Below are 27255 nucleotides of genomic sequence, written 5' to 3'. Positions count from 1 at the left end.
TGTTTTGGGGTTTTTTGGTTGTAACTCCTTCTATGAGTTTACGGTTTGCAGTTTTGTCTGAACTCGGAAAATATTTGATGGGTTTATAAAATGTTGATATCATTTTAGGAACTGCTTGCATGTTTATTCAATTTCTTTAATCGTCGCATTGGGTGTTGATTGTCTGCTCCGTTATTTTACTGATTTATCAAGAATAACTCTTGGAAAACTCTTGGATAAGACGGGTCAAATATAACTTTTTTCTCTGGCCAATCCCATTCTACTACTTGCTCAGAATGTTTCTCATCTCAACAACTTCACGTGATCAAAGTAAAAACGATTAATTAAAGTACACGTTGCTTAATTAAACCCTTTTTTCAGAGTTTGTACGAACAGGCGCTGTACAAGAATCAAACTGAGGAGAGTGAGACATCTTCTGAGTCGGAGACTATGAACACTGACTACAACTTCCAACAGGTGTGTAATTGTTTCGTGATCGTTTTTAATCTAATTTTCTAATTGTTTTGTCCACTAACTAAAATAATTTCTCTTCTCATTATCTAATTATTACAGTTGTATTTTTAAAGAACTTTTCAGCCAGGGGCTTTTAATTCCAGCTGCAATTTTTAGTTTCCAGAATTACACCCAAGGTTAATTTCAGAGGAATCTTGGAAGCAGACTTCAAGACCTGCACATAGAGTCGAATAACGTGGAACAATGGCGGCACAAAAACTCTCACTATATGAACTGCGTGGAAAACATGGAGGTTTGTGTTGTGATGACGTCATGTACATTTGGTGATGTTACGAGAGTGTGTTGAGTGGAAGATCTGGGTTGTGAGCCCAATCAGAAAATTTGTTCGATTTGGCACCAAAATAAGGTCTCACACAAATTTTGGAGGATCGCAAAAAATAAAGAAGCGGCGACAAATCGTAAGATTACGCCACTGATAACTTAGGGACCACAGGCTTTGTTGTTTTACGTTTTACAGCCACGTTCGAAGTGGAAAGAGAAGTTGGCGCCGTCCTGTAAGTCACTGATCGTACCACAGTGACATTTTTCATGTACATTCAACGAGATTATGCTTTCAAATTTCAATTCTTTCGCTAATTTATTTTCAATTAGTGTGAAAATTTCACAAAACTTTAATTGCTATCATGATTTCAGGACATGCCTATCGACACCAACATTGCGGAGGAGGAAGTGAGACTTCCTCGTCAAGTTTCAACCGCTAACATAATCTCTGATCAATCCGCTCGGGATATCTTGAACTTCGTGGAATCGTACTTCATGAAGTGAGTTTGACGATTATGGACCTAATTTGACCTTATTTGACTGCATAAAAACGTCCAAAACTATCAACATCCATCAAAAGTGAATTATCACAGCTGACAGCTGTGCGATTGGCTTATTAATTATTTGTTAACTAACAAAATAAGCAATGACAGCTGTAAAATATATAATGATCGAATGGTAAGTGTTATACATATTAAATAACCTATTATTAACGCTTATTTGCTAGCGTTTCACCCACGCCGTGCCTCAATACCGATGGGTTTGCTATCCGTGCCAGTTGGACTGAACTAGAAATCTTCGCCGAGGTAAGCATTCCATCTTTTGTTTGGTCGAGCAACAAAAACTCTCGGCAACTTTACAGTTTTTTATTCTGTTGAGTGATAATGTACTTTTGTCACGATACTTATCATTTAATTAATCAAATAATTAATTAAATACCAATTACCAATGTATGATTAAATAAAGAAAATTTTCCTACAGGTATGCTCGGTGGGTTGCAGGAGCGGAGTACAGCTCCAGCACATAAGAGGTGACCATTCTTACTACGCTGAAGTCTCCCGGAAACTCATATCCTCTCTCAGTGCCGCCAGGTGACGGCATCATCGCAAGATTGCGTCAATGTAACGTGACGTCATAACTTCAATTCGAGAAATCAGCGTCAGCAAGGAAGTTGATGAAGCGATGTGTACGTGTGAGAGGTCAAGAACTCACTCAGTAATACGTCATGACGACGTTGACTGACGTCAGTGTACCGTGGTTTGACGTCAGTTTGTGACGTGGTGTTGTTTAATATTTTAGGTATAGTATGGGGTTATATTACTCTTGACAGTGGATACTATCAGCTAGGATATAATTATTTGAATCTTCATTATCGCTCCGAAAATGAATCCATCACGATTGCAATGCTTGACTAAAATGAACGCCCTAATCGTTCGAAATGTCCATCATAAATCTGCAAAAAGATATGAAGATTTGCTTGAACAACTGTTGATGATGATATTAAGAGGATTGTTATTATTCGAGTTAAAGAGACATTTTCTATAGAGTTTACCATTGGATGTTTTGATATCTCACTATCACAGGCAGAGGTTGGCTTATAGATAGTAATTCTTATGAGGGAAGAAACAAATTTTAATTTGATTATTTAAAGCTCATCATGACTAAAAATTTTAATTAAATTCAGGTCTTGAACAGTATTGATATAACGCAATATTTTAAACGAGCTCGTCAAAAGAGTAATTCCAATACACGGACATGTTTATCTCCTGGATGTAAGACACGGACATGTTTATCTCCTGGATGTAAGACACGGACATGTTTAATGTTTTATCTCCTGGATGTAATATTCGAACGATCCCTAACCACGGTGTTATGCCCTACTTTTAGTATTCATGGCACAATTGCTGCACAGCACAGTATCTGCGCGGTAAAATTGCTGCACAGCACAGTGTCTGCGCGGTACAATTGCTGCACAGCACAGTATATACGCGGTACAATTGCTGCACAGCACAGTATCAGCACGGTACAATTGCTGCACAGCACAGTATCTGCGCGGTACAATTGCTGCACAGCACAGTATATACGCGGTACAATTGCTGCACAGCACAGTATCAGCACGGTACAATTGCTGCACATCACAGTATCTGCGCAGTAAAATTGCTGCACAGCACAGTATCTGCGCGTTACAATTGCTGCACAGCACAGTATCAGCACGGTACAATTGCTGCACAGCACAGTATCTGCGCGGCACAATTGCTGCACAGCACAGTATCTGCGCGGTACAATTGCTGCACAGCACAGTATCTGCGCGGTACAATTGCTGCACAGCACAGTATCTGCGCGGCACAATTGCTGCACAGCACAGTATCTGCGCGGTACAATTGCTGCACAGCACAGTATCTGCGCGGTACAATTGCTGCACAGCACAGTATATACGCGGTACGATTGCTGCAAGTCATGATCGCTACGGTCTTGGCGTGGGGTACTTCTTGGAGTTGAAAAACTTTAAAGCACATCTATTTTGCGATAAACTGATCATAATTTTGTAATACCGTGGTCGTTACATTGCAGTGATGCACGCCGGACGCCGCCGCGCCGGCACGTTTTCACATGCCGCCACGCCGATACCTCTCAAGTCGGCGTGGCGTGAAAGGAAATAGAAAGAGTATGGAGCCAGTCGGGGTTGATTTTGAACTCTAGGAGATCCAAATTGTCCAACGACAATGTTAAGAATTTGGTTTTTCTTAAATATAATTGTAAAAACCACCAAATATAATTGTAAAAGCCACACTTATTACATCATTATTTCATGCACGCACGTACGCCACAATTTTTGTGGGCCTGGAAATTCAAACCTAAATTTTGACAAAATTATGTTCCACGCCGCCGAACGCCGCCACGCCGGGCCATTTTGGGCACGCCGCCGCCGGTTGGCGAAAAATGAACCGGCGTGCATCACTGTTACATTGATTGCGCGGCTCAGTTGAATTTTGACGCTAGAATGTGATTCTTAATCTGTTTATAGAAATAACAACTGAAATGGAGACCTGAGACGATGTAGAATGCACCCTTGATTTATAACTAGTTTCTTGGGTAGCTAGTTTACATACTCTTTGAGCCAAGTGATCTTTTCAAACTAGCAGTTTTTTTCAGAACTCTGCCGACCAGGTTTCTATTTCAATACAGAAAAGTATTGGGACGTTATTATTAAACACGTGATATATAAGTATGCACAATTATCGTTGGGATGGCTATTTTGAGAGAGAAACACGGTACATTAAATTACCATCGTAGCACTTATTGTTGAAGTCACCTAAAGATCCACTTAAATGCTTAATTTATCACACATACATCATGATTTATTACAATTTGGTAGTATTTAACTATTTGGTATAACTCCCGTTTCCTTTAAAGTACCTTCTTAAGGGGGGGGGGGGGTGAACCCCCCCCCCCCCCCTTAAAACGTAAGTAAGATCAATAGGGATAATTTATCGAACCATCTTATATTCCATAGACCGATGGATTTCAAACCCAATCATTTGTTCGGGTTCAGTTTTTGAGAAGAGTGTTTATTGAACACATTATATCATAGGCAATATAAGTAAGTTAATGTGGAAATTGATTTCCTTTGTTGTTAGTCGATGCGCCATGTAAGCTATTTGTAATTTGTTTGTGTCCATTGCCATGCTACTGCTAGAATTTTTATCTTTTCAGGTGGCGTTTAATTTAATTTTTCATTTATTCTTCCCGAAAATCTTATTTTCTGCACGATGGCTGGGATTAAGAGTGTTTGAGATTTCAAGAGCGTGAATTTATTTTTACCGTTTATACTATCCACCTACTGCCTCACCCAATATTTCACCTTTATCTCTATTCCCTGATCAACAGACCTCTCTTGATCGAGCTCATTTCTTGACATACCGGCCATTTTCGCGGTGTCATTGCACATTGCTGCTCAGCTGTATTTCACATCTCTTGGAACCTCGTATGAATATCACACTTTTGATTAAATGAATGATAAATTAGTAAATTGATGAATTAGTTAGTTAATTATTTGCACCAAATGTCGTTACCATCAGCCCATTTCTATAACTTATTAGGATGGGACCTCATACCCTTCAGAAAATGTGAACTCCATTGTGAGGAGATAGGTTAACAGTGATTTGTATTTAAAGGTATTGAATTGATAATTCAGTTTAAAAGATTTGTAAAAACCCTTATAATGATTATTATTATAGTTGTAATTCTAGTATGTAAACTGCAAGATATTTATTTTATTTTTAAATAGAAAAACTCTGAATCGCCCATTTCATTTCATCGTTTGGGTAAATAATTTGACGGATGTTACTCGTCTAAATTTCTTCGAAGGATTGAGTACCTAAATTAGGTGCTCAGCTTGTAATTTAGTGGTATCTGGCGGGGGTGGTGTCTCAGTCTGCTACAGTTACACTTTTTTACACCATACGTAATTGGAGAAAATTAAGCAAAAGTGTAGTGTTAATACAAAATTAGTTAAACGGATAATACTTTACCTGGGGACCCAGGCTATTATGTTCATAAACATAATTGATAATGAATAAAGATTCGGCGGAATGACAGGCTGAGCGCCGACCAGTAAATAATACTCGTATATATTTGTTACAAAGCAGAGACCGCCGACTTAATTGACGATGTCAATTCAGGATGATGATTAAACTAATCACTCTACACTCGACTGTCACGTGACTTTTTAAACACGTTCTCTTGGTGGCCCTGAATGATGCATGACTATTCGAAATCATAGCCCTCTAATCTGATCCTAACCCTAACCCAATCTCTAACATTAACAAAAGCATATGCTGAAATCTTAACCCTAACGAGAAGAATTAGACTAGCTTCCGTATACTATGGTCATATCACGTGATTGATACAGTTTTTCGCCAATATCTTGTAGCGCGATGCGTTACTGTGCCGCGCCGCGCACTCAATAATGCTTCTCACAGCGACAGTAACGTGAATTCCAGTTTTCCAACTCCCAGCTGCTGGGAGTTGAAACTACCGAAGCGCATTTTTATTTGAATTCTATTTGGAGTCGAGCGCTACGTTATACTCTTATATATAGCTCGTTTCAAGACGAACTCTTCATTTGTTCAGTTTGTCTTTCGATTACGTTTCTACTTTTATTTTAAATCGTGTATGCGAATCTTCTTCATTAATCTTATGAACCAGCTGATTTTCGTAACGGAAGAGATATCAAGAATCTATCTTTTGAGCTTTAGTTACGTTTCTTCTCAATTTTGATAGAACATGGAACAGTTGTCGTTTTAGAACTAAGAACCTATTGTGTTTTGTAGTAATTAAGCAATCTTGGGCTGAAACCATTTAATTCATTAATTCCGTATGATCTATTACTCAGCAAATTGAAGGTCAGGAATCTTTTCATTTACATTGGGAACGGTACGATTACCAGCTTATTAAGCAAATACAGAAACTCGACTGACTTGTTTGAGTTTGTGTAAGTTAGTTCAGTTACTAGAAACTAATGTCCTCTTTTACAGGAACTTCAAAACTGTCAACGTCGGTTTAAATGCTTTTATACAGAAACTAATTTAATATATGTACATATATATATATATATTGTATAAGGCCCTTATAATAAAGGTAAGTCAAGATCACTGTCCAATTTTGATATTTCAATTTTCAATCATTGATTTATGAAGTAGCATGGTTGTTGAATGTTGAAATTGGTTTAATAGGCTTGTTCGACTATTTTATAGGTTCTACTTCTGAGCAGCATAGGCCGATCATAACATATTTCCCCAAAATATCGTATTTCAATATCATTAATATATGTCAAGAGATACATTACTATGTTACCAGGCCGGCTGTTCGGATTAGTATCCATTATTGCTGAGATTAATTATACATGGTGAGTATATTGACCAATACCAATCGTTTAATCGGTATTTACCTATTATCGGTGTCGTATTTTCAGCTAAATATTAAACAATCGAAACTTAAAAGGACCGTGGCCGTAATTTTGTACCCTCCTAGTCTTAGGTTATCACACCCCTATTTACCTCTTAATCACAGCCTAAATGTAGGAGTCATACAATAACATGATTATCGCTTGGGCAAGTTACATTATATTAGCCTCCTCAGGTGAGCAGTCATGTAGATATATATTAGCTGTATTCGATTTAGGTAAGAAGTCACAGAAACTTGGAAGCTGATTTATTTGTATCTCTCCTAGTTCTGTGTAGGCTGCATTAAGGTTAGATGCTAGGGATACAAAATACTTATATTGAATTCATTAGCTATAACTCTGCGATCAGTTATCTTTTCATTGTCTATGGTAAATATAGGTCTGATATCACGTTTCTGTTTGCCACGAATTTTATTTATCAGTTCCCAGGTTTTCTTGGAGTTTCCCTGAGTTTCAAGAAACTTGTCAGAATAATATTCAGATACAGCCTTTTTACGAACCTTTTTTAGAGCCTTTCTATATTTCTATATGTAGTCATCATAACGGTATCTTTTATTACAGCAGATAGAACACAGGCATGTGCCCCCTTTTGTGTCAGTTTCGCCTTGTTTACACTTAACTTTCCTGACTTTCGCCCAGTCATCATACAGTCCATGGCAGTGGTTTACTGAGGCTATAATCCCGCCAGTAATCTAGGGGTTGTTCTGGATAGTGCGCTTAGTGGTTTTGGGTACAGCTAGTTTGCAGGTTTCGTCAATGCTGTTTTTAAAGATATCATGAAAGTTAGTAAAATCTATAATTGGTTCATTGTCTAGTTTGTATTGCATCACTTGATTTAATTGAATGAATATATAATACTGTTTGACACACTTCCTCTTGTCTAGTTTGTTACCCAAGACTTCAGCAAATTTATCAGTGTTTGATTTATAATAGTCATAATATTGAGTGTGCTTGTGAATATTTTTGGTCTTGCTAATTTCCCAGTCAAATATTGTAAATATAGGGAGGTGGTGAGATAATATGTGATCAGTTATGACATTAGGGCTGGAGTAGATAAGAAGTTGTTTTATCATTTAATAACCTGAATTTGTGTAGTCGATAAGATTTTGTTACCTTTTGTACTTTCATGCTTATTAACACTGCAGCATGAGATTAGTATCCGCTCTGAAACCATAGTGTATAGCGTGTGTATTCTACGATGTTGCCCACATAAAACAAACATACGGGAGCCCTTTCAAATCGTAGGTTGTGTTTTAGTACGGCTGAGGCATTGTGAAATGATGATCAACACGACAGAATCAGAGAAATACTCTGAAACAATTTCCTAGGTTGACATGACTTTATTACTACCAAATTTGCAGGAAGTATGGTTTCTTGTCTGTTGCTGAATTGGATTTCAATTATTTCTCTCTTCTAATGATGTCGCAATCAGGCTAGACTGCAATTTTTAGGTAAGATTTTAAGTGATTTTCATATTAAATTAATACATTTTAGCTTAGTGCAGGGTTAAAAAGGTAGAAACTCTTATTGCACTATATAATAATCATAATACTATAATATAATTAATAGGTTCATCAAAGTTTCTATCATGATTATAATCGCAATGAATTATCAATTTAGTTTAATACAAGTCTCTTCAGGTATCAAAGGGACACGCCTTAAAGAACAGTGATAACACTAAATGTATAGAAGCCTTATATAACAAGCCTACAATAACAGCTCAAAATGGTCGTATACGACGGAGCTGACTGCTAGGGAGCGAGATCTCTACTTCCAGGAGCTGTTTGGAGTAGTAACTAAAGACCGAGGAGGACTCAGATGTAAACATGAGTCCTCCTCGGTGAACAAGGTAGTACAGGGCAGGTTCTTGACATGGGAGACACAACGCAATTAGACTTTATTGGAACAACCTCATCTACAACTACAAGATGAGCCCAGCTCTCCTTAAATTCCATCTAAACTCGACAAAAGGATGTGGCTAATACCCCTGCTAATATATGAAGCTGTGAAACTATTCGAGCACAGGAAACTTTTGGAAGACGTGTAACATCAACCAGATCCTGGCCATGTCTAGTGTCTGTAGTGTAGCAAGAAACTCCAAGAGATACAACTGGAGGCATGACAACGTTCTGCGTGTCATAGCTGGAGCCTTGCTAGACCAACTCAAGACGTACAATTCCGCATTTTCCACGCCCTTCGACAAATAATCGTTACGGTTCAAGTTGGAGGATGGGAGCTATGATAAGCTGAAGTTGAGGAAGGAGATGCCGTTCGAGAGGGCGAAAGACTGGATGCTGATCTGGGACGAGGACACGATACCTGCCCAGTTCTACATCAAATCTACAACACATCCGAGAGACCTGACATTGTAGAGAGAAGTAATTCTGATTGAACTGACTTGTGGTGACGAGAGTAATTTCAGTGACCAAGTCGTGCGTAAATAAGTACGGTACAACAGAGAGCTGGCATCGACAGGTGCGTTTGGAAAGCTCAGCTCTTTACGGTAGAGATTGGGTACCATACTTACCAGCTCTACTCAACTACTTTGGACTGACGAAGAGAACGAAGAAGAAAGCACTGAATGAGGCTGCTTTGGTCGCTCCTAAATGTTCCTATGCCATTTAGTTAGCCCGTGACAGCAAGAAATGGTCTACCTTCTACGAACTCGCAAGGTAGAAGCCATTAACTGCGAAAGTTGGACCCATAAAACATGTGAAAGCTGCAACCAAGATCGCAAGTACTGGTGGAATACACGTACAGTAATGGCTTGCTGACTAGATGTATAAATGGAGTTGCTATCGAACGATGCAGAATTCAGGTAAACATCTAAACCTGTTATAGTTGATTTTTCTCATACACATTATAGCTCTTAAATTAAAAGCAAATCAAAGCCTTCATGTTGTGTAGCAGGTTGGTAGGTAGGGCGTGGACTTTGAACTAATTATACTTGGTAATGCTTAACAGGTAAATAGGAGGGAGATAATAAGCAGTTATCTCCCTGGTCCATCCTTAGTCGCTGAGATGTTGCTAATTATTTTTAAAACAGAAAGTGGCATAACTTATGTTCTGATAAATATTTTTGCTTCAAAATTTTACAGAATGTCAATAACAAGTAGTCAAACATTTGTGGCAAGTTTTGTGTGAGTGTGAGCTTCACTGAGCTTATTTGACCAATTTAAAATAATAAGCAACATCTCAGCGACCTGTAACAATTTTAAGAGATAAGGATGTGTCCTCTAGAAAGTTCGACTCTGGAATGTTATATGTAGTAATATCATCGGTCGTTAATTTCCGATGTAAATGCTGCATTCGGTAGCATCATTTCGTAGATCATCAGAGAATGTATTTACATCACTGCTTATAATATGATAACATGAGTTATATCCCTCGGTCAAACCTCGGGATATAACTATTTTTTTTAATCCAACTCGTCAAACTCGTTGGATAAAACTATTTTCACAACTAAAAGTTGTGAAAATAATGTTATCACATTATAAGCAGTGATGTAACTGCTTATTACACCATATAATTATAATACTATATATAATAAATAGGTTCATCAACGTTTCTATAAGGATTATACTCGTACTGAATTATCAATTTAGTTTATTTAGTCTCTTCAGGTATCAAAGGGACACGTCCTGAAGAATGCAGTGATAACACTAAAGTTATAGAAGCCTACAATAACGATGGGTGCGGTTGGAAAGCTCAGCTCTTTACGGTAGAAATTGGGTGTAGGGGCTTTTGGCACTGCATACTGTTCCAGCTCTACCGCGGAGCTACTTTGAACTTACGAAGAGAACGAAGAAGAAAGTATACTTATAAATGAGGCTGCTTTGGTCGCTCTTGGATGTTCCTATGCCATCTGGTTAGCCCGTGACAGTAAGAAATGATCTACCTTCTACGACAACGCAAAACATGTGAAAGCTGCAACCAGGATCGCAAGTACTGGTGGAATACAGTAAGAGTAACACTAGATGCTGACTAGATGTATAGATGGAGTTGCTATCGAACGATATAGATAACTCAGGTAAACACGTAAATTTGTTATCATAGTAATTTGTTGATTTTTCTCATACACATTATAGCTCTTAAATTAGAAGCAAATCAAAGCCTTCATGTTGTGTAGCAGGTTTCTATGCAATTATGATAGTAAATAGGATCTGGCCGACAGCGACTTACATTCTTACGTAGTATTTCGATCATGTGCAGATTATCACATGATCGAAATACTACAGAGATAAAATGTCACAACAGTGAAGTTAGCCTGGATCAGAGCAAAATCACATGATGTGATAGCTACGAGCTTTAGTTTTCTTGTAGGCAGTGTAATATTATCCCGCATAACTTGTCATTTTCTTCACGGCAGTGCTTTTTGTTCTGCTTTGAACTAACTATGCGTAATTCAAAAACAAAAAATTCTATCTGAACCGTACGTCGTATGAGTCGGACTTTTTAAAGTTGCGTACAAGTACGTACTTTTCCCCCGAAACGAGTCCGTACTTCTCATCTTAGATCTCAAGGCAACACCACTTTTTACCACTTTTTACCACATTCTTACCACACGAACTGTGAAAGCTCAGTACTGGGCCCATAAACCATGTGAATTCGAGGAACCATGGAACATTCTTTGAAAATGACAGTTAAAATTGAATAGTTAGTATGTCACTCAGATCTGTAATCTATACACTCACCTCGGAGCTGAGCCAACTCCCTACACACATTTAACATTACACACTCCAATGTAATTACCGTTAAGTTTAAATATTTAATACTACTAGCACGTGCGCGCGGCTCAGATCACGTTCTCTGATCTCTGCAGTCACGGACAGAATTATATACAAGTTTCATATAAAATACACTTCCGTCGGCATTTTTTGTAAGTCTGTCCGCGCTTCTATTAATTCCGGCTGTTATCACTGGCGTGCTGATAGGCGCTGGTAAAATATGTTACACTTTATACTTAACCAGCCGATAAGTTTAATGATCAGTGACTGTTTTTGTACGACGCCACCGTAGAATTTGCCACCAAAGAGTTCCGGACCCACTTACTGGACTTGTAAAATGAACCATACTATTAATTATTATAGCTGATCACTAACTGCAAACTGTTTATGACATGATAGCATTCTATCCAGCGATTTTTTAGCAAGCTTCTACGGTAAAAACGTTAACCATTTCAAAACCCACTGCTCTTCCTCGTCGCAACAGACACAGAAAGAGGGTGAGGGATATCGTTTACTTAACTGGCGTGCACTGTTCTTTAAGTTACGAGTTGGTTAAATTAGTCTAAAACCGGGGGGGGGGGGGGGGGGGGGACTTCGGTATTTTTAGGCACGTCACGTGAATTGTCAAGTGCAGACGGTAGTATTAATAGTTTTAAGAGATCATATTATGTGCAAATGACACGTGACATGGATCAATAAATATCAATATTTATATAGCCACACACTTTTACAATCGCTAGATTGTAATAAGAGTAAATAGGACAAATTTTATCCATGCAATTCATCCCACGTAACTGGGATATTATTAGACTTAGCTATTAAAATCCCAATCGATTTTTACGCTAAACAGAACGGCTATGCTAGAAGCCTTAATGAATGGGTTTTATATAGAATTAAATTCTAAACGCACACTTAATTTTCAGGAGACGATATATTTTTGGTCAGAAATTTGTGGAGTTCTTTCGTTTTGCCATCAGTCTTGGCTGTAATTGTATCTCTCAAAATCAGGTATTCACTATATTACTATCCTGCCTGGCTAAAACCCTGGTTATTAAAACTAAAAGCCTTCTTGCTGTTCATCGTTAATTAAAAATAAATCAGATTTGTGAATAATTTACTGTCATCTCCTTGGTAATTTCATGATACTGATAGAATTTTCTCTCATTTTCATACGTAGTACCTTATTTTCTTTCCCTCAGTGACGGTTCGAGGAGACACTGCATTTCACTGCTCGGTGACGACACGGGGATATAATATGAGGCTGTTATCTCTCTTAGAGTCCACTGCACGTCGTCACAGAGCCTCAGTCCAATCAAAGCAAGCTGCAAAGATCAAAAAAGACTTTACGTCCAATGTCAGACAGATAAATTTCGACGGAAAACTCCTAGCAGACCTCGGAGGATTTAGGAAAGTGAACAGACTGGCTGTGGTCTTAGTACAAGATGAAGAGAACAAGATACTCGCAATCTGTAAGACGAGGGACTAGGACGAAGCAGACAAAGTGGAGAAGATGCTCGACGACCAGAGCCTAGCAGATAAAATAATAGCCGTTGGATTTGATACGACATCATCCAATATTGGAGTTCACAAAAAAGCATGTACTATTCTTCAGCAATTCCTCATCGACAGATCCACTGGATGGCCTGCAGACATCAGGTCCTGGAGGCGGAGCTTGTAAGAGGATCTCCCTACAAGCAACTGTTCGGTGACACAACATCACTCGAAATAACCCTTTTGAAGATCAAGAAGACCTCCTGGGAAGATTTCGATCTGCAGAACATCGTCCTTACCGATATCCTTACTTGCTACAGGAACGACGTGTATATATAGTAGGAGACCTTCTATCCTTTATTAATCACATCCACCAACTCAACAACCAGCCCAGGAAATTACAAGGAATTCCTAGAGCTTGCTTAACTAATCCATGGAGAAAGCATAGATATGAAGAAAGGATACGTTTTCCAGATACAAAGACCTGGAGCTGACCACCGTCCACCATGCCATCTACAATGTAGATGGCATGGTGGACGGTGGTCAGCTCCAGCTTCTACATTATGATAGATACCATTTCACTGGACGAAGAAGAGAAATGTGTTCACTTTGTTGTCTTCGTTTACTTGAGAGCTTGGTTCAGCGCTTCTTTCCTTGAATCTGCAGCCTCCGACGACATCCGTTTCTTACAGAGTCTTCAGAAGTACAAGAGTGTGGACAGAGTATCAGCCATCACCACGATAGTCCTCAACAGGCACACATGGTACCTGACTGGAGAGCTTGTCCCACTATCCTTGTTTGATGAAGACCTACCTCTAGAGCGAAGAAGTCTCTTTGTAGCAAGAATAAGACAACAAACTCTTGGAGCAATTCAAGTTGGAACTTGAAAAATTGTTTGGTTGTTATTGAGCCTTATGAACGTCAATTATATTATTATTAAGCCTAATTGATCAAAATTTATTTGGATATATTTTGGTTTTATGAACCTCTTTATAATAGCCAGGTGGTATGACCAAATAAGGATGTTGGTCTAATTTCTCGTACGGATTACAGATTAGGGTTTTCAACATACGCTCTACACTCTAGATTTGGTTTGGATTTTAAATAGTCACTAAGGACAACTTAGAGTACGTGTTAAAGTTTGTTATGTGTTAGTATATATATGCGAAGATAAATCATCTTCGCATGTTTAGTATAGACCTTGTTGTGAAACTTAGTACGGTGCTCCGCAGTTAATGTCATTCTGTATTATACGAAAATACATAGCTAGTAAGAGATGTATCTCTCGTATCGAAATCTTTGAAATATCTAATCAATTGAGTCGTATTACCTGGGGACCCCGTTTTAGGTTTTCATACACGTATTAATTGAATATTATTAAAATTAACTAAAGTCTCGTATTAATATAACGACTTTGTTTGAGAACACAAAGCCTGGGGTCGCCGGGTAAATTCAAAGCTAGGAACATGGTGAGCGATTTGTGTATTTCTCGTAAATCTATTTGTCAATAATTCACGAATGACTCCATCATGTACTGTTTGTTCTCTTTAAAGTATGTAATCAAATTATTAGAATATGAAAGTTAACATACATATACAATTTGTGATATGTCTACCACCTTTTTCCACTTGAAATTGCACTAACTTTGTGATTAAAAAACAGTTATCAATGGTCTATTTCAAAAATATCATGAATCTATAACACATTCTTTTAGTCGAATGTGATTAGCGTCTTAAAAGTTTACACGAAGTCAATCCTGTGAAAGTATACTTCTTGCTTAGTAATTTCTACTATTACACGTGTTTTTCTTTCCGGTCACGCCAAATTATAATGATATTAGTGTGTAAAGTAATCGTTGTCATCACTCCGCAACTGCGCGTCTTTTGGCGCGTATCTTGCTGGAATTCATCAATTCCTCTCTAGATCGGCGAGATGCGCTACTGTGCCGCGCCGAGCTGAGATGAATTGACATCGTCAATTAAGCCAATATCTCGCTAGGGGAGCATTTTAACCCTGCTATCAGGGGGGGTTGATACATGTTACGTATCACAAATACGCGCGAAAAGTGGCATGCAACGTATGTCAAGGGGGGGCGGGGGCCGAGGGTGTTTCGGAATCAGCGTCCGAAAATACATCGATTGAAGTTGGTTTCATCGGTCGGAGGCCCTTTTAGAGAAATCTCGAAGATCGACTGTTGAGTGATTTATTAACGGGTGATACTCGTAAAATATCTGTTCCATATATTGGACCGTCGACGAGTCCAACTCGGCGCGCGTCCTGGTAGGTTGTAAACCTACAAAGTGATTTAGTACGCGCTGTCAATTCATCGCAGCTCGGCGCGGCTCATGGTAGCGTATCTCGCCGACGCGATGCGATCTAGCTGCGAGAAGCTAGACATACGTTGCATGCCACTTTTTGCGCGACGCCGAAGGCGGAAATATAATAATATCTCTGATATTTGGAATACGAAACATGTATCAACGAAAAGCCTCATAGAGCATGCGCGGCGCGGCACAGTTACGCGCATTGCGCTACAATGTACAACCGCCGACGAGTTCAACTCGGCAGATTAGTCTATCAACAACTGACAAATTTGTATCACGTGGTGACCCCCACTGTCGCTTCACTATAGTGTTGATTGTAGTGCGATGCACTACTGGGTCGCGCGCGCATCAAATATAAATGCTTCTGATCTCGTACGCAGATCGGCGAGATGCGAAGGATTGACATCGTGAATCAATAATGTTGAGTTCACTATAGTGTAGAGTTTCTACGATACAGGGGGAGCCGCGCACTCGTGCGCGGCGGGTCATACAACGTATGACAAAGACAAATAATGCAGCTAAATATAACCTTTGCGCGTTTAAAAAAATTTGCACTTTCATTTTAAAACGCTCACTTTGACAAACCTTGAATCACGTCGTGACCCCCATCGTCGTTTCACTATAGCATATAGTCAGTGTAATAAGCGTTGGTCGACGATATCTGGGCAGCTTCATCGGAACAGACCAAGGAAAAGAGGCTTTCATTGAGGAAAAAGTTCAAGAATGGTGTCGTGATCTTAAACAGTTAAGTGATATAGCATCAAGAGAACCTCAAATAGCATACAGTGCATACATGTATGGGCTTAGTAAAAGATGGAACTATGTGTGCAGAACTACCCCAGGAGTTGCAAATAGGCTCACTCCTCTAGAACAAGTAACACGTGATGAGTTTATCCCAGCTATCATTAACAGGCTGTTTAGCTGCACTGATGAACTAAGGAACATAATGGCTCTACCACCAAGATATGGAGGATTGGGTATACCAGTTATGATGGAAATGGCAGACCGAGAGTACAATTTCTCATGTAGAGCCACAAAACCCCTTAAAGAAGCTATTCTCAAGCAGATAGACAACTACACAGAGGACTGGAGACATAGTAAAGGAGTGAAAACTGAGATAACGACAGAACGAAATCTCTTTTATCGACAAAAACAAGCAGAAATACGCCAGGAGCTCGAGTCAACACCTCTGGCAAAGTTGATGTTCCAACTAGCGGCTGAGAAAGGGGCAAGTGCTTGGTTAACAGCACTACCTTTAAAAGAGTATGGATATCTGATGAATAAACAACAGTTCTCAGATGCAATAGCTCTCAGATACAACCTGAACTTAAAGGACTGCCCTAAAACATGTACGTGTGGCCAGAAATACTCAGCAAACCATGCGCTCATCTGCAAACTTGGTGGATATGTGTCACTGCGGCACAACTCGCTGAGAGACACCTTTGCAGAACTAATGAGAACTGTGAAATGCAAGGATGTGCAGACTGAGCCAGTTCTTCTTCCAGTTGATGGTCTACAGTTACCAAAGGGAACAGTCCTAGGAGACCAAGCCAGGCTGGACATTTCTGCAAGATCGATTTGGAATGCTTCAGAGAGGGCATTTTCTGATGTAAGGGTATTTCATGCCCCAGCCCCCTCCAATGCAAGCAAACCGATACCAGCAATGTACCTGTCCCATGAAAATGAAAAAAAGCGATGTTACAATGCAAGGGTTCTTGAAGTGGAGAAAGGAAGCTTCACACCTTTAGTGTTCTCGACTTCTGGTGGAATGGGTGGTGAAGCTGAGAGACTGGTCAAGAAGCTGGCCAGTAAGATGGAGTACCACACTGGCCAGAGGTACTCAGACGCTGTAGGATACATAAGAAAGCGCCTTCGCTTTGAAATCCTCAGAACAACAGTGATTTCTCTCCGTGGAGACAGAGGTGCGAGAAAAAACATTGTTGATATAAACAGTCTAGATCTTAACTTGGAGCCACAAGACAATTAAGTCAAATTTCAATTTTAAATTATCAAAAGAAAGTAAAAAATTTCGCCGACACAAAAGGGGTCTTCATTGGATGGGGTCGTAAAAACGCAATCCTCACCCTCAAAATCGACTTTTAAAACTTCATACCTTTTCAGTTTTCCGTCAAAATTATAAGTCTTATATCTATATCAAAACATCACGCTACCTCCCTGCACTCAACTCCCCCTCCTTTTGCTTTCCTCTGCAGGCTGAACTATAATCTCTTGCGGCTCTCTCGCCCACCCAGAAAACGTTAACGCTTGCCGGGCTCGCTAGAATATACTTCTGTTTTATTAACTTTTGTTTTATTAGAAGTGATAATTTAGTGTAGTATTTTTGTCAACAATATACAACAAGACTGCAACCTATAGTAACAACTATAAACAGAACCCCTAATGTCTACCAAACTAGCAGTCAAGGACAAAAAGTCATACACCAAATGGGCATTATATTTTATGAATTGTTTTACATCTTTTTATTCTGTAAAATGTGCTAAAATTAAATTTCTTGTTTCAGTGAAAATTTCTTGTTTCATTGATTTAACCCTCATATCAATCTAGGCTTCCTGATTATTTGGCTAAATTAACTGGAGAGCTAGATATTACACCAATGTTGAAATAAACATATTATCTGTACTATATTTGAAACTCGACCAAATCTCCTCAGCAGCTGCATAAAAACATGAAAAATTTACCAAAATAATGCCTCACATTCACCACACATTCACGCTCATGCTAATTAGCTGTTCAAAATTTCGTTTGTAACCGATATTTTTTGATGCAGTAAAAAGTATTGATTTAACGAAATATTTAGGAGTAAGTTAAATTTCTGATAAGCTAATGCTCATTGTAGCGATTTATTTTAAGATTTTCATCATCAATGATAAGCTAATAATTTGATATTTCGAAACAATTTCTGAATTAACTTATTGCTAACCAATCATATACTTAGATGCCGAAGGATTCTAAGTCGTGGTGGACATGCAGAGGTGTAGGGTGTGCTGAAAAGTTTGATCATAGAGTTAAAAGAGCACGTCATGAGAAGGTTTGTCCAAAGCCAAAGGAAGTAAAATCATCACAGCCAATAAAGCTCGACAACGGGAACCTGCAGTGTAGTACGTGTCACAGAGTTTATAGTTGCCGAGCAAGCTTCAGTCAGCACAAAAAGCAATGCTTATTTTTTGTCGCTGGTCGTAATCCTACGTTGATCAAGTGTGAAGTGTGTGGAAAAGAGTTTAAACACCTATCAAAGTTGAATCGTCACAAAGACACACACGCCAAGAAGCCAACTTTCAAATGCATTTGTGACCGTATATTTCTGCGCAAGGACAAGTTTGACAACCATTATGAGGAATGCTCTAGATTGAGAAGAGAAATAGTTGATCATGGACAGACAATACCGTCTAGTCTCAATGGTCTGGAAGACACTGTATGTGCTACTGATGTGGATGCCTCATCTGGCCCTAGCTCTAGTGTTCCCCCTCAAGTGGACACATACGTAAACAGTTTTGAAAGTTTGATTGCAGATATCCTGCAAAATATTCAGCCAGAACTTTCTGTCCCTCGTGCTTTAGAAATGGGTGATAGTTTAGAAGCTGAGCTTCATCAGCTGATTGAAGATGATTGAACTTATAAGAATCATGTTTCTGGTCTCACTAAAGTAGGTTGGATGGTCTAACCTCTACAAGAAGACAAGAGAGAATTTGGTTCAACTGGTTAGATGTGATATGTTTATATGTTGGCTGCTAAGTGCTAGTTTTGTTTGTTTGTTATGACATTTTTACATCCCTATCACTTTTACTGCTATATTTGTATTTACACGATTTTTAATGGCCCACAGCAACTTAATGTTTTACTGAAATCATATAAGGTTAACTTATCTTATTTTACCCTGAAGAGAGCTTCTGCTATTTATAGTTTAAGATGTTTTGTATTGGTTTCTCATTTCATTATTTAACTTTTTCTGTATCATTTACAGTTTTACTTAATAAAATTCACGTTTTCTACATTTTAAATTTCATAACTTAATTTGAAAATGGTATTATCTTTCTAATAGCATATGAGGTCTGCAAGGTGAGACCATGTTATTGTATAGAATAAAATATCACCAAGCTTACACCATATCGTCAGCAGGTCGAGAATATCAAAAAGGTAAATATTTAAATGTTTAATTACATGTTTTACATTATGCCATTTCTATGGGTGCTACGAAAGGTAGACATATTCCTGCCCTGGCTTCAGCAAACCTGGGCATATTCATAAGTCGTTCTTACGATGCTTTCACTGTGCCTACTGCCTCTAGCTACTAGTGCTACACCCTGTTTTGAAAGGTAAAAATTGTCTGTCAATCGTTCCAGTCAAAACTCCCCATAAAATTAACTAAATTAATTGTTTTTTTCTTTCAAAATGATCCTTTATGAACATTGTCTTTATATTTTCAATACAAAAAAAAGTTTGATATATTTAATGATCAAAATATGTTTCCTTAAAAAACCAATAACTATTATTTAACAGCATAAAAATGTTTGAAGCAGTCACTAGCAGGCTTCCAAAAAATTTGACTGAGGAGTTGGAAGGAAATCAAATGAGTCTCCAGACGGGGTTTATAACTGGTAAATGCTCTATTTTTAACTAAATCGTTCATCTAAAGCGATAACTTGAGCTGAGGCTGTTGCATCTGAAATTGACCATGACAGTCAAATTAGAGTTTTACTGTGTCTAGATGAACTCTGCCCCCCCCCCGACTGTGAACCTCAGCTATTTTGAGTTCCTCCAATATTGATATGACGATTGACAGGTGATAAGAGGTGATAACAAAGCACTGATTATCATAATTCTCAAATCAGCACCAAGAGAATGATATAATTGAAACCGTTTGCCTGTTTCGGTAATCCTTAAATTAATTATGATACGTCCAGGATCGTTGAGTTACATGGCTGGAGTTTTCTACGTGTACCAGCAAAAGATGGATGGCCTCAAAATTGTGCGAAAGCTCCCACGAAATACAGCGGGTGCTCTAATCGGACTCACATTAACGGGAGTCGGAGTGGGCTCAGCTTATTGTTTTAGCCGTCTTGTTGAGCAACCTCTTCAGAAGAAAGAACTTGAATGTTCCACGTGTTCACTTACAAGAGGAGCTGGTGTAACGTCTGGGTTTACTGGAGCTGGCATGCTTGGTATTACTTTTACTCATGCTTACCATTTTCAGCCTAATATGGGACCAATAAGCCTATCACTTCACTCAATTACATTTCTCAGTCGCAGTGTTTATGGGTGCTTGTTTTTATTAATTGGAGGATTTACAGGGCTTGCTTTGGCAAGGAAACTTAATGGTGTTCATGGTTTACAATGAAGATTTTGTTAAAGAAGTTTAAATTTTAATTTATTGAAGTTTTAAAGAAAAAGCATGAACACAGTGAAACGATTTCTAACATCACAGTAATTAATGACTATACATGTAATACATGTTATTTACTTCTGAAGTACAGTGTTTTGTAAAAAAATTAAACTTTGTATACAAATTTTCAGCTCAATATGACCATTGTAAGTTTTGTGTTTGTGTCACATAAAATAAACAGCTTTTAGTCCTGTAATTATTACCCAAACTCAAAGTTTAGATCCCATTATAAGTTTATAACCTTCTTATGTTTAAAGGCTGCTCATGGCTGCCCAGGCTAGTATCCAGGAATGATAAATACCTATTAATTGGTGAACAGTAAACAGATATGATCGGATTAACAGTTGAAAATCTTCTTCCTTACCTCATCTGGGAAGCAGGTTAGATTTGTATTTCTTGTTAGATGTGTAATTAATTAGTTTCTGACGTGACATGTTTTCAATTGTATTGTGTAATTAACGAGCAGTTGAATTGATATCATGGACATGATAGCCTATCATGTCCATGATATCAATTGATAGGTTATATTGATGGGAAGAATCCTCTTGAAAACCTGATTCATACCTAACGAAACAATTTGAACGACACTTTGGTGGCTGAATTAAATAATCATTAGTTTTAATATTAATAGATATTAATATTTCAGGAGCTTTTCCATTTCTACAGGTGTTTGTGTGCGTTATACTATGGGCTCTGACCTATTGTCTATTACGGGTGGTTAGTCCAATAAAATCTATCTTTTATTTGTTTATTTTATATAATAATGCTTGTTATATTTTATAACCTATTCACCGACCTCTGTTTTGTTTTAATACCCGGACAGAAAAGACTACTCACTTGTAATATCTCGAAATTGAAGAATTGAAGTTGAACTGCAGTGCATGATATGAGTAATTTTAAATAAGTTCCCCATAACTAATTAAGTAATTAATAAGTAATTAACCCCCAGGTGCTCCACAATCGCAGTGCAGAATACTGCTGCCGACTAGTCACATGTATGCACGGCTTTATAGTGGCCTGTGTAACGGGTATTATTAATCTGTACATTGGGCCGGCACCTTGGGATGTGTTCGGCACTGATAACACGTAAGCTATAAATGTTCATTGTCACGCCTTATCACGATTAGAGTCCCCTTTCTTCGACAGAAATTCCTACAGTTGTTTTGTTAAAATTCTTACATTTGTCGTCATATAATAATTATAAAACATTTATTACGGGTATATGACCCCCAGAATATAGGTCGCTTTTTGAGCACTTCTAGAAACAGGTGTTAAAACTACTTCTAAGCATGTTTAGGGGTGTAAATATGTACATAATAACCCTTTAAATGGGTAGTTAAGTTGAAAATAATTATTAGGTTTTTAAGTGTACTTTTTTTTCACCTGTAAAAATACCATTTTTTTACAGGGCCCCCAGGATATAGGTCCAAACATCTGTTCCTAAGTTTTTCTAAAATTGTCACAGACAGTTATATGCAGTCAGAATATGTTGCTGAGACTGTATTAATGATGCCAATGGCTCCAGATACTAAATTGAAATGGTTTAGAGTATACTTAATAGCAAAAAACCAAAAACTAAGGCCCCCCAGAATATAGGTATGCAAAAATCGTCCTCAAATACTCCATCTTCATAACATTTTGATGATGCCATATCTTCTGCATATAATGTTCTTTAACTGTTTCTCATCACTACCCCACATTCCTTGCAATGCTCAGGGTGACAGAGAAAATGCAGAATCTTGGTCGCTATTTAAAAAAAAAACCTATATTCTGGGGGCCATATACTTATATTATACCCGTAATGAGTAAAATCTTTAATTTTACTAGTTAAAAAGCTTTCATGCACTCATTTAGTAGGGATCTTAACTAAATACTCAAATAAGATTGAAGGAGTGTCCCTAGATATGATTGAGGGGGGCTGTTTTTATCTGTATCAATACAATGTGCACCTCAATGACTGTAAATCAGACATTTTTGGCCGCCAAATTTTTTAAAAGGCCTAACTCAAAATTCTGTCCCAATACTTAAGGTCATGAGACAATTCTACGTTGATTCTGAAAATTTCATGTGAAAATATTGAAACCATATTGAGTTCTATTGTTTTGAGCGAAGTCAGTATTGCAAATATCGCGAACTGAGATATGGGCGATTTTTTCATTTTTTGCGATTATTTGAACACAGAATCCACAGTTAGGTAGATATTGAGCTGATAATCATATAGAGAATGTGTAGTATAGGCTAACCTTCCATATAAAGTTAGTTTTATTCAAAAATATTGATATTTGACCAATTTATGGACCAAAATCGATCAAATTTGGTGCGTATGCCCAAATATGGGCATATGGTTTTTATCCCATAACTCGGCTAATTTTTATCCAATTTTGATAAAACTTAATATGTGTGTTCAGGAGACTAGTATCTACAAGTAGAGCATCCCAAAGCATGGTTTTGGGCATGTTCAGGGTTTTTGACCAACCTATATTGTGGGGGTCGTATAGACCTATATTCTGGGGGCCCGTAAAATTGTGGTGGCCATAACTTTTTTCCAAATTGTCAGTTTGCAGATGTCTCGATGAAAAGATAGCTTTAAAATAATACTCATACTCATACCAGTAGTCTTAATGGCATGTGTTGGACAGATTTTTGTCATGACCATTTTTCGCCATATTAACCCCTCTAGAAAATGACAACATCGTTTAAATCTTTCGCTGTCATGACCAAATATACCAAAACACCTCATGTAGGTCCAAAATTCTTATCCATAAACATTAGTTACATGCTTTACTCCAACCTAGCAGTAACAGATCCCATTAGTATCGCTTATCTTGGTTAGAACTGTATCCACTAACATGACCTATATTTTGGGGGCCACCTATATTCTGGGGGTCATATACCCGTAATTATCTAATCTCTTCAGATATATTATTTTAAAGTTATCAGCTAATTTTGTTTCAGTACACTGCAGAATGCGATTGTAATCATATCCCTGGCCTACTTCATATTCGACTTCACCTGGTGTTGTATCATGGGAGCTGAGGGTCTCCCCATGTTGGCCCACCATGTGGTCAGCTTGTTTATTCTCAGCTACTGTCTTTATAACCACAGATTCGGTGAGTACGATTAAGTCATGAAACATTTTGACATGATCATGTTTTTGAGCTTTTCCGAAATTCTGTTTTTTTTTGCTTGCCGAGAATGATAAATGAAAATACGGAAAAGGGAACCTTCGCTGGAAGGGAAATGATGATTTATAAAGTTTTTTTTGAAAAGTTAAAAAGTTGCCCTATTTTGTGTTTGGATGTAAATAACTGTTAATTGATTTACATGGAAATGTTTTTAGGGGCGGAGGTGACGGCAGTCTGTTTTGGAGCTGAGGTAACCAACCCACTGTTACAAATGAGATGGTTCCTGCGGGAGCACAAACAATATGACACTGTGGTAATTTCTCTTTGTTATTATCAATACTTACACTATAAATTATAAACCCTTAATTAATAGAAACAATTTAATTATTATATTAACTTATGTAATTAGTCCGATCTCCTGTCTCATATCAACAAAATACTTGTTTATTTCCAGCCTCGCATGATGAGACTCAATACCTTAGTAATTAACAAAACCACATTTGTATTCAGGTCGGTAACATCAACGATTACATTTTCGTGTTTTCTTTTGCTTTCTGGAGATTCATTCCCGGAACTTACCTTCTCTACAGAGCAACTACATCCCCAAAGGTTAAATCAGTCCAACTCTTCCTGATCGTCAGTGATATCTGCACACCCGATACAAATACTAATAAATGTGATATTTAGCTTTAAATATTAACATCAGGTAACAAGTTAACCGTTTCTCTCCTCAGGTCGACATCGTAGTAAAAACAGGAGCTGTGCTACTTTACCTTATCAGCATTGTCTTCATGCACGGAGTAGGCAAGTTCTTCCTTCGAAAGTACGTGTGGAAGATGAAAAAGCCTGCGGCAAAAGAAGATTAAGATGAAATTATGTAGAATTGTGTAGAATTATGTAGAATATATGATCACAATATTGCCTATAGAAAAAACTCATGTACCTATTAATAGAAGAGTGGGAATTTTGTCAGCCCTTTTTCGTTTACCAATTTCATCATTCATATCAAAGATACATGAACAGTGAACACGTGATTTTACATATTCATTAACCCACGCTAAAAGTGAAAATCTCACGTGCATTATTTAACCTTGTTATTGCACCCGGATGTTTATGGATTTTACATTATTTTATCAATTTATGGCTTTTATTGCAAATTATATTTTTTGATTACTTTGTTTCACAATCACTGTGTATGACCGAAAAATTTAAACGTTTAGCTGAACGTAGAAACTGTCAAGTTGGGATATCTGATATATTTGCACTTTGCAGCGATGAGAACACTAATTATTTGAATATAATGATACAGTTGGTATCATCCAGTTCATGATTTTTTCATGGCATCATTTTCAGGAATCAGGATAATAATAATAATATCGATGTTGTATTTATGTTGATAATTATAAGTACGATTTAATAATATGGTTGTCATTTTGGCATTTTATAGATCCTTACATTGTATTTTATGTTTGTTGTATGAACTGTACTAGGTAACCTAGTGACTAGTGTAATTGTGATTGATTATAAATTAATAAGTTATAGCATTACAATAATGTGTTTCTGATTCTTGCATGTCACGGCATGACCTTGTATCACTCACCTACTGTCTGGTGCCGTTATTGTTAAGAAAACAGCATACTTACAAAGTCCCCAAATCTCCCTACATCCTAGAAATCACATATCATACTACGGGATTTTACAGCAAATCAAATTAAATCAAGTTCACAGCTTTTAAAAGTTTAATTCCGCCAAACGCTTGTACGCCACAATAAAGGGTATCTAAGTTCCACCTGCCATGAAACCTGAGCTAATTTTACAGGTGTGTCCAGTGTCTGGTGATAAGTAAATATGGGCTGTTTTCAAATGCTATTATTTATCTGGCTGAGCTACAAAACACTTACAATATTGAATATGGGGTCGTTCACGTATTACGTAATCATTTTTTGGAACATTTTTACCCCCACCCCCCCCCCCCCCCCCCTCCGTAATCAGTTTTACACATAGCTATTGTGTCAAAATTACAATAGCGTAATCACTCGGAAACTCCCCCCCCCCCTCAGCTGATTACGTAATATGTGAACGACCCCATATTACAATATTATATTATGTTCATGGGTCACACAGTAAACCCCGATTCACCTGACCTCTTTCCACCTAGAAACTGTCTATATTTTAGTTTGATATCTCGCTTTACAAAACGCCTTATTAGCAAGACCCTGTTATAAGCAGGCTTGTTATCAAGTATCCACTCCTTTCTTTTGAACTATTTAAACGGGTATAACCCCTAATTTGATAGCAACACTTTGATAGCAGCACTCTGATAGCAACACTCATACTATGATGATCTTACTTAGAGTCAATATTTAAAACACTCTGATTTACAGTACACATTATTTTCCTCTCCCCCAAAGTGTTCATTAAATCGGGTTTTACTGTAATATCTTATAATAACGCGGCTATTGAAGTTTGATCTTTGAATTTACAGAGCACGTTTTCAAAGCTATTTTGCAGTGGTTTGTGAACCCAAAAGTTGTTGCTCTTTATTATAACTCCTTAGCTTCAGTTCATTCAATTAAAAAAACCATTAAACTTCATTATTCAATCACAATCAATTTTGTTCAATAAATCATTTGAATTTTGTTTGTTGTAGTGCAGTGTGTATTGTTGTTGATAAAAATTTATAAAATTTGTTAAAATTTGACCTGGTAGGAAAAGCAAACAGCGTTAAAATCCTGTCAATCATAATCAAAGATGACTTGCCTCTTTGGGGCCTAATGTACTTTATCAGCAATGATTTTATTTAAAATCTAAGAGAACTGGCAGTTGAAAGAGTTATATGGAGAATATTGTTTGGCCAAATTGAAAATGGGCTCAAAATTTAGAGGGACTATGGTTGAGCAAATGAACATTTTGCAAAATTGCCATTTTGGTCGTTTATATTGAGTGCTTTAGTTTAATGATTAATGATTATTCATTTGTTTACAAAATATTTGTTGATAGAGTGATAGGATTGAATTATTTTGATTTGAGTGAACAATGCAATGTTTGTTTTCCATTGATTACACAAGCGTTTTCTTGCCTACGTCTACAAGATTTACCGTTGATTCCGAGTATTCCATCCGAACTTTTCTGTTGTAAATTTATCTTTCTTGACTACTCAAACTCATCCCATGACGGTGTATCAAACTTTATCCTCTAAGTAGGATGATTCACAGCATATTGATAAGCACACTCTTCACACTGACAGTAAGCTTAAAATCGTTCATACTTCCCACCAAAACACCAGAACTCATACCACCCACTCGAGTAGCAGCTGTTATCGGGGGTTCAGTCGAAATCAGGTGATTTACAAGTGTGTTGTACTGTTGGAATGTTAGAATTTATATTATTGCTATAGATGTGGATTCACGTGGGGAGGTGAGGTACATTTGTTTACTTTAGTAGTGAG

General features: G+C 37.6%; 2 protein-coding genes across 2 annotated transcripts in view; both read left to right on the top strand.

The window, feature by feature from the left end:
* Positions 1 to 3080, top strand: part of LOC134822444 (serine/threonine-protein kinase SIK3-like) — a 53420-nt gene extending 50340 nt beyond the window's left edge. Inside the window, exons 18-22 of the mRNA XM_063833534.1 lie at positions 361 to 456; positions 641 to 745; positions 1147 to 1274; positions 1502 to 1580; positions 1756 to 3080. Of these exons, the coding sequence (XP_063689604.1) occupies positions 361 to 456; positions 641 to 745; positions 1147 to 1274; positions 1502 to 1580; positions 1756 to 1869 (522 nt within the window). The 3' untranslated portion in view covers positions 1870 to 3080. The remainder of the gene's footprint in view (positions 1 to 360; positions 457 to 640; positions 746 to 1146; positions 1275 to 1501; positions 1581 to 1755) is intronic.
* Positions 1 to 26925, top strand: part of LOC134822449 (TLC domain-containing protein 5-like) — a 36198-nt gene extending 9273 nt beyond the window's left edge. Inside the window, exons 2-8 of the mRNA XM_063833539.1 lie at positions 20940 to 21062; positions 21329 to 21399; positions 21632 to 21768; positions 23638 to 23792; positions 24023 to 24120; positions 24318 to 24416; positions 24542 to 26925. Coding sequence (XP_063689609.1) covers positions 21011 to 21062; positions 21329 to 21399; positions 21632 to 21768; positions 23638 to 23792; positions 24023 to 24120; positions 24318 to 24416; positions 24542 to 24673 — 744 coding nt within the window. The 5' untranslated portion in view covers positions 20940 to 21010 and the 3' untranslated portion in view covers positions 24674 to 26925. The remainder of the gene's footprint in view (positions 1 to 20939; positions 21063 to 21328; positions 21400 to 21631; positions 21769 to 23637; positions 23793 to 24022; positions 24121 to 24317; positions 24417 to 24541) is intronic.
* The last annotated feature ends 330 nt before the right edge of the window (positions 26926 to 27255 follow it).

This window comes from Bolinopsis microptera, chromosome 10 (genome assembly GCF_026151205.1).
Source record: "Bolinopsis microptera isolate Bmic1 chromosome 10, MBARI_Bmic_1.0, whole genome shotgun sequence".
Classification (NCBI taxonomy): domain Eukaryota; kingdom Metazoa; phylum Ctenophora; class Tentaculata; order Lobata; family Bolinopsidae; genus Bolinopsis; species Bolinopsis microptera.
Note: the sequence above shows the minus strand (reverse complement) of the source record. Positions and strands in the feature narration are given on the sequence as shown.